The sequence below is a fragment of the Eretmochelys imbricata genome, chromosome 1 (assembly GCF_965152235.1).
Source record: "Eretmochelys imbricata isolate rEreImb1 chromosome 1, rEreImb1.hap1, whole genome shotgun sequence".
Lineage (NCBI taxonomy): Eukaryota > Metazoa > Chordata > Testudines > Cheloniidae > Eretmochelys > Eretmochelys imbricata.
The window spans coordinates 9,757,863-9,771,414 of NC_135572.1; the positions used below are offsets into that span (position 1 = coordinate 9,757,863).

The 13,552-nt window shown below is 56.2% G+C and overlaps 1 protein-coding gene and 1 long non-coding RNA gene across 2 annotated transcripts; both read left to right on the forward strand.

The window, feature by feature from the left end:
- Positions 1-279: 279 nt before the first annotated feature.
- LOC144272261 (uncharacterized) lies at positions 280-2,526 on the forward strand. The gene is made up of 2 exons (XR_013347533.1): positions 280-570; positions 927-2,526. It is a non-coding gene; the product is annotated as an uncharacterized LOC144272261 (long non-coding RNA).
- A 6,178-nt stretch (positions 2,527-8,704) lies between these two features.
- Positions 8,705-13,552, forward strand: LOC144279926 (folate receptor gamma-like). The gene is made up of 4 exons (XM_077841631.1): positions 8,705-8,842; positions 9,559-9,747; positions 10,488-10,623; positions 13,278-13,552. The coding sequence occupies exons 1-4, from the start codon at positions 8,705-8,707 to the stop codon at positions 13,550-13,552; spliced, it is 738 nt and encodes a 245-aa protein (XP_077697757.1).

Sequence of the window (13,552 nt, forward strand, 5' to 3'; positions counted from 1 at the left end):
GCGCCGGAAGTGACCGGGTGGGAGTCGGCAGCCCCTCCTCTCACGCATGCGCCGTGCTCGGGGAGGTCCGTGACTGTAGCGAGAAATGGCGTCCCCCGCCCTCCAGTCTGCTCGAGTGGCCCCCCCCCGCCGGCGGGGCGTGTCTGTGGCAGGCCTGTCGCCGGCGGGGGGGCTGGGCGGGCCTGAGCCCCGCCCCTCCTCGGGCTGCGTCGCTCAACTCGGGTCCGCGGGCGGGGGGGGCCGGAAGCGCCCGTCAGGAGCAGCACCGGCGGGCGGAAGTGGGGCAGGTCCCGCCCCCCGGGGCTGCTGGGGCCCGCCCCTCCCCCCGCGCTGCGCGTGACGGGGGCGCTGTGAGGCGGGGTTACAGTCCCGGCGCGGGGGGGCCGCTCCCGCGCGCAGGGTCCCGCGGCACCCGGGTTGGGCTCGGGCGGGAATTCCCCCGGTCCCTGCCGTGAGAGATGGGGAAACTGAGGCAGGGGGCGGTGACCTGGCCGCCGGCCCGCAGCCGCACCCAGCTTTGACCTCGGTCCCTTCCGAGCCCTGCTCTGCCTCGCTCGTCACGAGGCCACGGTGAGGGTCGCCGCTGGTGGCCCTCAGAGCCGGGGCCTGAGCCCGCGGGGGGGGCTGTGCCGCGCCCCGTCCGTTATGATCATTCCCGGGTGGGGGGAGCCCGCTGTGAGCCGGCCCGGCCTGACACTCGCTGGGGGCGGGTCCTGCTCCGAGCCGGGGGCTGGAGGCCCCCTGAGGTCCCTGCCCGCCCTGTGGCCCGGGCCTGAGCGGCCTCCACCAGGAGCTGGGCGGCCCGCTGGTATTTCAGAGGTGGTATTTTATTCATCGCGACGGGGGCTGCCACCGAGCAGCAGTTGGCCAGTGAAAGAGTTAACGGTGTTTTCTTACTTCCGCTAAGCTCCTTTTCTGTTCCGTAGCCAACCCCAGCAAAACGTTACGGCTGCCAGAAAATACCAGCGCGCTCCGCCGACGGCCCGCGGCCAAGGCGATTGTGCAGTGCACCCCCGTCAGGGCCCTGGGGAGCTGTAACACGGCAATCCGGGGACATGGTAAAAGTTCGTCGTGGCTGGCGACTGGTGGCTTGTGTGCAGAGGGCGTGGACTGTGTTGAGACCTGGTGCGCTCAGATGCAAGTGAGCCAGGTGCACCCAGAGAGTCGTGGTCTACTGAGCTCGGCATGAGCAAGGAGCTGTATTCCCTACTTCCCGGGCGGGTGTTGGAGATCCATCAGTTAATAAAGTGCTTTTGACAATCCGGGCTAGTTATGAATAAATACCTTGGCTCATTCGGACAGAAACAGGTCCATGGGGTTTACTGTGCTGTCCTTTCAGATTCGGGCAGCCCCACTGGATTTGCAAGTTTAGGAAGGCACGATGCCTAAGGGGATGGTGTCTTGTCCAGAATGCTCTTTACTCCTGTGAGATGATTGTGGGGCTTGAATGTCCCGCGGTGGACAGCTGGGATGAGGCAGGATGGTGCAGTGGTTTGGGCCCCTGTCTCTGGCCTGACGCAGCCCTGCTAACTCCTGGGAGATCCCAGTCTAGTGGAAAGAGAGCCTGAGACATGAGACCCAGTATGAGGCCCAATGTTTGAACTAAAGTAGGGGTCGAGCCCTGCTGCTATGAAGCAGAGGTCGTAAGAGTCAGACTGTGAGCAGAAGTCAGGCCCTGTTATAAAACATGCCTGCTTGCAAGTTCACAGAACCTGGCAAGAACAAGGCTGGTATTGCAAAAACACAAACATTCCTGAGAAGTGCTAAGCACAGGCCACTTGTGATGCTCTGTACCTTCGGGGGGGGGGGGACACCCAGCACCCCCAAGGTCATCCTTATAATATGATTGTATGGTATCCAGTGCAAAAATTAGTCATGTCGGGTGTCTTCGGAAGGCTCATGATGCACTGAGCATTGCTGTCATAGTAATGTTATAGGTTGTAATTTTTTTTTTGTTTGTTATGAGGCTGAAAATGTGTCCTCATGGCTTAAAACAAGCCCAGGCAAAACTCTCCAAGAGCAGAAGGGCAATTTACACCTCATCAGGGCAGGTATGGGACAAACCCAACCCTGCCCAGCCTCACAGGAACAAAGGACACTGGCCTAGGCAGCAACAAAAGATCTGTTGGACTCTCGAGTGAGTCACCCCCCTTCCCTTGGTCAGTTTAGGACTGCAATGAGGTAATGCTCACCTGACTTTGAAGGGGGGGGCAAAGCCAGGAGGGAAGAAAGAACATGATAAAAGGGAGAGACGTTTGCCAGGCTCTTCCTCCCTTTTTCACCTCCATCTACAGACACCACTACCAAGCCACTGAAGCATTGATCAAAGGGGAGAGCCTGGTTGAAGGGCAATCAGCCAGCCTGTGGTGAGAAGCATCTAAGTTTGAAAGGGCATTGAAAGTGTTAAGGTCCGCTTAGAATGCGTTTTGCTTTTATTTCATTTGACCAAATCTGACTTCTTGTTTTTTGACTTCTAATCACTTAAAATCTATATTTTGTGGTTAATAAATTTGTTTGTTTCTTCTACCTGAAGCAGTGTGTTTGATTTGAAGCATGTCGGAGACTCCTCTTGGGATAACAAGCCAGGTGCATATCAATTTCTTTGTTAAATTGACAAACTCATGTAAGCTTGCTGCGTCCAGCAGGCATAACTGGACACTGCAAGATGGAGCTTCCTAGGGTTGTGTCTGGGACTGGAGATATTGGCTAGTGTCATTTGGTTGCACAATCCAAGCAGCGGCTGGCCAAAAGTGCTCACTCACGTAACTGGGAGCAGCTTACATGCCAGAGGCTGTGCGTGACCAGCCCAGGAGTGGGGGTTCTCGCAGCAAAGCAGTGTAAGCCTGGCTCCCAGCGTCAAGGATTGGAGTGACCTAGCAGATCACCGGTCCAGATAACACCAGGGGAACGTCACACCACTCACGCAAGCACATTCCAGCAGTGTGGTACCAGAACACCCCGATACCTAATACGGTACAAACACACTCCTCAAAGATAACAGGAACATGCTGACCCCTCTTAAAGATAAGGTCAGGATGACAGGGTGATGGATAGAAATGTTCTCATTGAACCAACATGTACAAGGTGATGGGTGGTAACTAACCGCATCAGAGAGGCAACACTTAACTTGTTTGTATCGAGGTATAAAGAGGTCTCAGAGGGGGTGTCTTTGTCTGGCCTGGCGGGAATGGAAAGTCCCACCATTCACAGGGCTGGTCCATTGTAACGGGCATACATGGCTCAGTGGTTCTGTAGAGTCGGCAGGATACTAGGACCGTGTGTCATCAATAATAGACCCGGCCAGGCGCCTTCGCTGCTGAAACGGATCTGTGGTTTTATTGGGCCGTTTGGTCGAGGTGTGCCGCGTCGGCTGTCTGCGCAGAGCTAGGGCAGCACGCTGAAAGACCACACATACACGCCGCCAATGACTGACTACAGCCCGGGCAGGGAGGTTTTCCACAACCCAGTCATTTCGTGACACAGTTTCACAAAGTCACCCCCAGGTCAGAAGCGATGCAGCCAGAGCCACCAAATCGTCACCAGCCGTGCCCCTGGGGGATGGCTCATGCCTCGTCCCTTCGTTTCCGGCACCCGTGTGACTCCTCACTATGCCAACTGTGGTGGTGCCTGGCTTTTTTGACAGGTGAGGAACAAATCACAAAATACCTATTCCCCCCCCCCCCCATGAATAATGTAATAGCTACTTAGAAGGAAGAAGCAGCAGGCAGACCTGGAAGCAGGAGCTGCCGCTGCTACTCAAGTTGGCATGGCTGGGGGAGCATGAGGTGGCCCCGGGGTGTTGGCATCAACTCCTTTTGCCCATGCATGGGGCCCATTGAGGACGTGCCAGCCCCATCCCTGCCCGCTGCAAACTCCATGCAGCCCAGGCTTTACTGCTGCAATCCTGCCATGGCTCACCAAGTCGTGGTTACGCAGCAGCGCCCCGATAAAGTGACTCCTGGGCGTGGTGAACTGCCACAGTAACAAGGCAACTACGAGAGGCGCTATACCAAGATTTGCACCTCACGCAGCCCCACATGCTTTGAATTTTGGGAAGTGGCATTTGGCTACTGCAGAGAGTGAGTTGTGACATTTAAATCCACCCCGAATTTGCCCTTAAATCTGTCGATATTTATCAAGTCAATTAAAAACAAGCAAACATGCGAAATGGATGTTGTGGCTTTTGGGAATTCTTGGGTGGGCTGCACCTCACTTGCTTGGGCTGACGAGCCGCCCTTGCCAGACATCCAGGGGTGCTGCCCTTGAGAAGATCAGCAATATTGCTAGCTGGCCAGGAGGGTAAAGCCCAGTGGCCAGAGACCATTAAGGAAAATAAAATTAACCCTGGCAAAGGACTGACACACCAAAAAATATAGCAGAGAGGGGGACTTTACTGGGAAGAAAAAGCAGGACGAGCTGCATTCCCTGAAGACACTACGCAACCAGCTTACCCGGGGGCAGCTTGTACTTGTCCTCTGATTATCCCAATTCCTGTATATGTGGAAATGGAGACAGGATGAGCTCTACCCTGACATCTGGTGGGGAGTCGTGGCGGGTTGTGGAGAAGAACTCCAGGGGGTGATCTCATTTGCACACCCACCCCGCCTAGATGGTCACTTTGGCTGCTGTGGGATCCCCAGTTTCTCTGCTATTGGAACGGACCCCCTAGATACTGAACCCGGCCCTTGTTGTGCCAACTCTGATGGGCAGAAGGGTTACATATGGAAACACAGCTTTTAGCAAATCCCTTCTCTGTAATCAGCTGCAGTGATTGCCCTGAAGTTCTCCGAGTGAATTACTCCTGTCACTTTATCAGGTACTTTTGCTTGTGTGGTAACATCTCTGGAGTGAAGATAACCAGAACCGCTTTTGCTTTGATGGCGTTTTCCTCACGCAGAGCTCAAAGGTGAGCAGGCCAGCTTGCCCGTCAGTCAGTCCGGGGCTCTAATGCCTAGCTCACTGGGCCTCATGTATTCCCCATTGTGTGACTACAGTGTATCCAAGGGATTCGAAGTGGTGTCCACAGAGTAGCTGGGAGAGATGCAATATGGCCTAGTGCCCAGGGGGCTGGCCTGGCCTGGCCTGGCCTGGCCCAGGCTGTAGAAGTCCTGGTTTCACATCGCAGCTCTGGCAGGTGACAGTGTATGAGTCCTACTGTGCTACAACACCTCCCCACAGCAAGGCTCTCTGATCTGTACTGGGGCTTCCCAGGTCGATGCAAACACAGGCTAGGTACAGTCTTCAGGTGAGTGGGTTATTTACTGAAAGATTAGAAGGAAGGTGCTTGAGCAAGAAGTCCTGTGACTCCTTTATCTCACATGAGATGCAGAGCAAAGGAAAAGTGCCCAGGAGCTTAGACTCTCTTTATAATCATTGGCCAAAGGTTGATCACACATCTGACCTTTGAAATGAAGAGCTGAATTGTCTTCTTCCAGGACTAGGCTGCCCTCCAGGCAAACACACCGAGCTCCTTGTCTGTTACTAACTCTGAAGGTAATGAGCGCAGATTAAAACTAAGCCTTGTTAACCACAGCACCCCAGTTGCTCAAAAGCGTTCAGAACTGGGGAACTTTGGTATTAACTCCAGAGGCATAGCGGCTTTGCTAAGCAGTTGCTTGAAGCTACTGAGAAGAATTTGTTTGGTTTGACCTTTCTGTAAGGTATGTTCCCCTGATGTTTTAATGTGTTTTTCTGTTGTGATCAAGGCTGGCTGGTGTCTTATGTCTAGAGTTTAGGTGTAAATGTAATTAGCTTTGACAATGCTTTTTGCATCTACAAGGGTGGAAGTTGCTTCCAAACTGCAGGCTATGTATGCCTTGTTCCTGTGCTTTGCATATGGGGAGCTTTTAGGCATATAAGCCTGTTGTAGGGAGGTGGCCCTTAATCTGTAGTTTATAGGCTAGTACCTGAAGATGAAGGAAATCACTTAATGCAGAAAAAGGGGAGACTGACAAATATATATATATATTTTTTTTTTTTAAAAAAGGAGAGGGGGCAATCTAATAGCGTTGCTCTCAGGTCTTCTATCGTCTGCCTTCAAAGGGCTGTAGAAACTAGCTCAGGGTATGCAGAGGCCAGTAACCTAAAATGAAAAGAAATAATTTTTACTCTTTCCCTTTAAAATTCCCCTGTGAACTGTCTTTTGTGAGTTTCACATGCTCTTCTGGCTTGTGATCCTTACAGCATAACATTGTGCTAGTGTGTAACTGACTAGTCTGGGTTCCCTATCCCAGCTGAATGGAAGGTAACAGTAACCAGACAGTGCTAGGTGTAAGGTAGTGACTTAGTTTCCCTCCCCACCCCAGTTAAAGGGCTACTAGAATAACTGATTGATAAATTAGAGCTGGCTAAGAGAAAAGCCCCAGGAGTGACTCAAGGACAGGAAAACCTGTCTCACACAGAGAGACTCCAGGAGCTAGATCTGTTTAGTTTAATTAAGTGAATGCTAAGGCGTGACTTGATTGGTTCCCAAGTACTTACATGAGGAACAGAAATGTAATAATAGAGAGCTCTTCTGTCTAGCAGAGAACGGGCTAACACAGTCCAATGGCTGGGGAAGTTGAAGAAGATAAATTCAGACGGGAAATAAAGTGTAAATTTACAACAGGGAGGCTAACTAACCATTCCAACAATTTACCAAAGGTCATGGTGGATTCTCCATCACTGGCAACTTCTAAACCCAGACTGGCTGTTTTTCTGAAAGATCTGTTCTTGTTCGAGCAGGAATTAATTCAGGGCAGGTCTCTGGCCTGTGCTATACAGCAGGTGATCACAAGGGCTGAATGATTTACAAATTCTGCTTCTCCCCCTGTGTCAGCTTGAGGGGTTCCAGTCTCGTGCTATGGTTGCCTGCGTTTCGAGAGCACTGAGATGCATTAAGCAGTGTCCCCATCTGTGACAGGAGTAATGCCACAGGAAGAGGTGATAGGGCCTGGTGTTGGGGCCTGATTGATTTCTCTCCTAGCCCAAAGGCCGGGGCGGGGGAGTTGGAGCTGAAGGTTACAGGCATGACTGTGAATTTGTATAGGGTAACAGTCTGCAGTGCATAGAGTCTGTGCAAAGACCTGCCCGTGGGAGAGCTGATGGTCAGCGTCTGTGCTTAACCTTTTCCCCAGCTTTGGGAGGAGACTCGCCCCTACCTCACAGCGGGCTGGACAGCTGAACATGCTAATGTTCAGAAAGAGATTTGGCTGGCTCTGATACTGGCGAACAGCAGCTGGCCAGGAATCCACTGGCTCAAACCCAGTGGTGCTCAACCCCGTGAATCTCTGGGCAAGGGTCAGGTTATGCAACCAGGAGCAAGTGTCTGGTGCTGTAATACAGAGGGAATGGAATGGAATGAATACACCCCTGGGTGGGCAGTGGGTGGAGAGGAACTCATAACTAGGGTGGAGACCAGCAACTCTTGAGGCGAGACTGTGGGTGGTCAGCCCAGAGCATCTACTGAGACTTTCAAGACAAACGAGAAGTCAAAAAGGTGGGTGCATCACTTGTGTCTCACTGAGATGCCTAGGATATAAAACCTGCCAGCAGGTAGCTTCATGGTCTCTCTCTCTTGGGTTTTCGTAAAGCACCAGGCTGCAGCACAGGGGTGGGGAACCTTTTGTCTATCGGGGGCCACTGACCCACAGAAAAAAATCTGTCACAGGCCACACACAGCCCTGCAGGGGGCACGGTGGCTCAGAGCTTCCCCTAGGCTCTGGGGTGGGGCCAGAAATGAGGGGTTCAGGGTGCAGGAGGGGGCTCCAGGCTGTGGCACGGGCTTGGGGTGCAGGGTCTGGGAGGGAGTTAGGATGTGGTAGGGGACTCAGGGCTGGGCCAGGGGGTTAGGGTGCACGTGGGGGTGTGGCGTCTGGGATGGAGTTAGGGTGTGGGAGGGGGTTGCAACCTGGGGCAGGTGGTGTGGGTCGGGGTGTGGGGTCTGGGAGGGTATTAAGGTGAGGGAGGGGGTTCTGACCTGGAGCAGCGGGTTGGGGTGCTGGGTGCAGGGTCTGGGAGGGAATTAGGGTGCAGGGGGGGCTCAGGGCTGGGGCAGGGGTTGGGGTGCAGGTCGGGGTGTGGGGTCTGGGAGGGAGTTAGGGTGTGGGAGGGTGTTGCGACCTGGGGCAGGGAGTTTGGGGTGCAGGTTCCAGCCGAGCAGCGCTTACCTCAGGTGGTTTCTGGTCGGTGGCGCAGTAGGACTAAGGGAGGCTCTGCCCTGGATCTGTGCTGCTCCCAGAAGTGGCCGGCATGTCCAGCCCCTGGCAGAGGGGTCAGGGGGCTCTGTGCATGCCACTGCCCCCACAGCACCCATTGGCCGCGGTTCCTAGCCAATGGGAGCTGCGGAGCCGGTGCTGGGGGCGTGGGCAGTGCTCAGAGCTTCCCTGATGGCCGCAGGGCCATGCCGGGTCGCTTCTGGGAGCTGTGCAGAGCTGACCGGACCTTTAACGGCCTGGCGACCCCAGCTTCCCTCCTGCAGCGGGGCAAGCCGGTGCTCATGGCTCCAGCCCTGCGGGGGATGGGGCGCAGAGGCTCGGGGCTTCCGGCCCGCGGCACGGAGAGTTGCCATAGGTTCCCCACCCCTGCGGTAGCATGTTAACACTGATGCTTTTACGTGGGGAGCTGTTGGCATTGCGTGCACTCAACCAGGGTAGCAAAGTCACATCTGGGCACCTGCTCTAATGTGTCTTCTCTTCCACCCCGCCCTCGCTCTGGTCCCAGGGAGATGGCAGCCCGGTGGGTCGTGCTGGGGCTGTTGGCTGCCTGCCTGGCCAGTGCTGCGAAGGAATCGGTGCTGAACATGTGCATGGATGCCAAGCACCACAAAACCCAGCCAGGCCCGGAGGGGGCGCTGCATGGCCAGGTAAGGCAGTGCTGGCCCAGTGACACACGTCAGGCTGATGCCACGCCCCTTGGGGCGCTGGGTGACGAATAACTGAGTCACCCGGACCTGTCGTCCCTTCCAGTGCAGGCTTGTTCCTTCCCGCTCGGGACTGGTGGCTTAGCAGACGGTGACTGGGGGAGCCAAGTGTGCTAGGGGGAATGTGTTTGCAATGCACCAAGACTGTTTTCACGGGGCCGGGCTCTGTGGCCCTCTCCCATAGGGCTAGTCTCGCGAGGCGACTCCTGGATGGGCTGCAGGATCCGGCCCTCACTGACACTGTCCGATTGGGCGTGCCTTCCCCCCCACCCCTTTCCCCAAACCTTGCAGCGTTGGACCAGGCTGTCTTGCGGTAGCAAAACCAGCCCACGCAAACCAGGCAACAGGGGCAACTTTGTCCTTCTGAAACCAAGCCCACCCCTTGCTGATCCCGCAGGGTGAGCAGCATGAGCGGACCCACCCGTCACACTCCCTGTTTCCTAGGCGTGGACCCCCCGTTCGCTGGTTGCGTGAAGTGCTTTGAGAGCCTTAGGCAGAAGGGCAAAATGCTATCCCCACCATGGGCCTGGCCTCTGCAGGAGCAGTCCCGCCGTGCAGCACTGGAGGCCGGTGATGCTGCTGCATCCCCAGCATCCTGTCTGCCCCCGGGTGCGAGCGGCCGGAGTCCCCTGCCCACCCGTCCCTTGCTGTGTTCCCAGTGTGTCCCGTGGAAAGACAACGCCTGCTGCACGGCCAACACCAGCATGGAGGCTCACCAGGACCAGTCCTACCTGTACAGCTTCAACTGGGACCACTGCGGGGTGATGCCAGACAAGTGCAAGCAGCACTTCATCCAGGACACGTGTCTGTACGAGTGCTCGCCCAACCTGGGGCCCTGGATCCACCAGGTCAGGGGGCGCTGGGCTGGGCGCTGCGGGCGGGAGAGCAGGCTGGCTTGGTGCATGTGCTCACGGCTCCCTCTAGTGGCGGGTCCCAGTGACTCACAGCGGGCTGCTTAGAGGAGTCACTCCTTCAGCTCAAGCAGTAGAGACATGTGCTTGCAGTGCTGAAGGTCCCGGGTTCAATTCCCCCTGACAATTAGTGACCCTGTATCCAGCTGGGGCCCATTGCATGAGGGTAGGACAATCTCCTCCAAAGGCTCCTGGGGGCAGGTGGCTGCCATGAAGAAAACCTCCCTTGTGTTTTATGTACCTCTCGGGTCCCACCAGCACGGTTGTGCTCCAGGACTCCAACAGGCTGCCTCTGTCCCGGCGTGATGGGGCTCGTACTGGGTGCATATGGGGGATGCAGTCTTAGAGATTGCATTGACTTGGCTTCTTCCAAACCCCTGGCTGGGAGCAGAGGAGCTCTGCTGGACACCGAGCTGGGGTGCTCTGCACGGGATCCCCGTTGGACTGTGGTTGCTGCCGCTCAGGTGTGCGGGGAGGCTGCTGTGAGGCTCTCCCTTCCCCTGGGGACTGGGCCTGGTTCTGCTGGGACTCGCACTGGCTCCGTTCAGTGGTGCTAGATCGGGGGGTGGGGGAGAGCATGTATGTAACCCCTGCTCCCTGGGGCGGCTTGGGGGTGACTGTTGCCCCCTGGGCGCCCAGAGCTGCCCCCTGATGCTCACAGCCCCGGGTCCTGGCAGGCGGATACCAGCTGGCGCCGGGAGAGGATCCTCAATGTCCCGCTGTGCAAGGAGGACTGCGAGCAGTGGTGGGAGGACTGCAAGGACGCCGTCACCTGCAAAGAGAACTGGCACAAGGGCTGGAACTGGACCTCGGGTCAGTGAGCGGCTAAGAGCAAACCCACCCCACGCAGAGCGCCTAGGGTTGCCAGGCATCTGGTTTTCGACCCTAATGCCAGGTTGAAAAGGGCCCCGGTGGCTCCAGTCAGTACCGCCGACCGGGCCGTTAAAAGTACGGTCGATGGGGCAGTGGGGGCCTGGGGCTAAGGCAGGCTCCCTACCTGCCCCAGTTCCACACGCTCCCGGAAGCAGCTGCCAGGTCCCTGTGGCCCCGAGGCACATGGGCTGCCCATGCCCTGAGTGCTGGCAGCGCAGCTCCCATTGGCCGTGAACTGCGACCAATGAGAGCTGCGGGGGTGGCTCCTGCAGGGGCGAGGGCAGCGCGCGGAGCTTCCCTGTCTGCCCATGAGCCACGGGGCTGCAGGGACCTGGCGGCCACTTCCTGGGAGCCAGGGAAAGCACCACCAGGACCCTGTGCCCCTCCCACACCCCAACCCCCTTCCCCAGCCTAGAGTCCCCTCCCTCACCCACATTCCTCCCGGACTCTTCCCACACCCCAACCTCTCAGCCCCAGCCTAGAGCCCCCTCCTGTACCCCAAACCGCTCATTCCCAGCCTCACCCCAGAACCCGCACTCCCCTCCCACACCCCAACCCCTCAGCCCCAGCCCAGAGCCCCCTCCTGTATCCCAAACCCCTCATCCCCAGCCTCACCCCAGAGCCCGCACCCTCAGCCGGAGCCCTCACCCTGCTCCCATACCCCAAACTCTGCCCCAGCTCGGTGAAAGTGAGTGAGGGTGGGCGAGAGCGAGCGATGGAGGGAGGGGGGGGGATGAAGCAAGCAGGAGGCGGGGCCTTGGAGAAGGGGCGGGGCAGGGGCATTCAGTTTTGTTGCGCAATTAGAAAGTTGGCAACCCTAAGCACGCTGCAGGGCAGAGCCAGGCTGCTGCAGGCTGGGGGGTGGCTGGAGCAAGGGCCCCGGCTAGGGGATGGGGTCACATCTTGTTGGGTGGGTTCAGGAGCTTCTGATTGGAAAAGGGGCTCATATTTCTCTCTGCCCTTGACGACAGCAGCCCTCTGACTGGCTACAGACTGAGGGCTGGCGTCCAGAGAGCAGTCCTGGGAGTGAGGGGTTGAGGGCTGTAGTCTCCTCTGGTCTCTGTGCTATCCCCAGCTGGACTCGAAAGGTGGAGGGGAGTGGGCTGGAACACGGCACCCGTTGCGTGGATAAAAAGCCGGCTAACTGGCAGGTCTCGCAATGGAGCTGTCAATGGGGAATCATCGCTGAGCGGGTGTGTTCCCAGTGGGGTCTCGCAGGGATTGGTTCTTGGTCCTGCTCTACTAAACTTTTTGATTCATGTCCTGGAAGAAATGAAATCGTCCCGGACAAAGTTTGCAGGTGACTGAAAAATTGGGGGAGTGGTAAATAACGAAGAGGACACGTCACTGATACAGAGCGATTAAGCTGGGCCCAGGCAATCAATATGTGTTTTAATACAGAAAAATGTACACATCTGGGATCAAAGACTGTCGGCCGTATTCACTCAGTGGGGACTCAATCCTGGGAAGCAGAGACCAGGGAAAAGATTGGAACGACGGTGGGGGGGAGGCGGGTAGACAGACATGGATAATCAGCAGAACAGGAGCTCCCAGTCCGATACTGTGGCCAAGAGGACTAATGTGATCCTGAGATGCTTAAACAGGGGACTCTCGAGTAGGAGCAGAGAGGTTATGTACCTCTTGTGTTTGGCACAGTTGCGACCGCTGCTGGAATCCTGGGTCCAGCTCTGGTGCCCCCCGTTCCAGAAGGATGTTGAATGGAAAGGGGTCCAAGAAGAGCCATGAGATTGATGAACGATTAGAAAACCTGCCTTGTAGGGATAGATTCAAGGAGCTCAATCTGTTTAGCTCAACAGAGAGAAGGTTAGGGGTAACTTGGTTACAGTTTAGAAGCAGCTACGTGGGGAACCAGCTATTTAGTAATGGGCTCGTCTGTCTAGCAGAGAAAGATCTAACCCAGTCCAATGGCTGGAAGTTGAAGCTAGACACGTTCAGGCTGGAAATAAGGTGGACATTTTTAATGGTGAGAGTCATTAACCACTGGAACAATTTACCAAGGGTCATGATGGAGTCGCCTCCGCTGGCAATTTTTAAATTAAACTTGGCTGTTTGTTTGTTTGTTCTGAAAGCTCGGCTCCAGGGATTATTTGGGGGCAGGTCTCTGGACTGTCTTGCTATGCAGGAGGTCAAACTAGCTGATCCCAGTGGTTGCGTCTGGTCTTGGAATCCATGAATATTGTGTTAGCAGAACTCCCTAGGAGAAGGATCAAAGTGCACTGGTGGAGGTCTGGGAGGAAGCCAGCCCCCAACCCCAGTGCTTCTTGGTGTATCATTCTTACTAGCACTAAACCGTCTATCTTTGTTGCTCAGACAAAAGCAAGCCCCTCCAGCCCAGGGGGGTGAGAGCCCAGACAGCCGCTCTAGGATAAATCCAGGAGGTGAGTGACGTGGCTACAAGCCCTTGAATTTCACCTCATAGGGAAGGACAGTTTCTCCCACAAGCCAGCTGGGCCATTGCCAGATCAGCCAGTAGCCACGGACAGGCGGATGCCTAGCAGCCAGAGATGGGGAAGTCTTGCTAGATGGAGTCAAGCCACAGCTTGCTCACTGCCACCCTCTCTCTTCCTTTCCAGGGACCAACCAGTGTCCCCGCGGCTTCATGTGCCAGCCGTTCAAGTACGTCTTTCCCCGGCCGGCGGACCTGTGTGAGAAGATCTGGTCCAACTCGTACAAATACACCCTGGAGCACCGGGGCGGTGGGCGCTGCATCCAGATGTGGTTCGACCCTGCCAATGGGAACCCCAATGTGGCTGTGGCCAAGTACTACGCCGAGAACGGGAGAGATGGCTCTCCTGCGCCGTGGGCTGTCCTGCTGCTCCTGCCTCCTGCTCTCCTGTCCCTGCTCTGA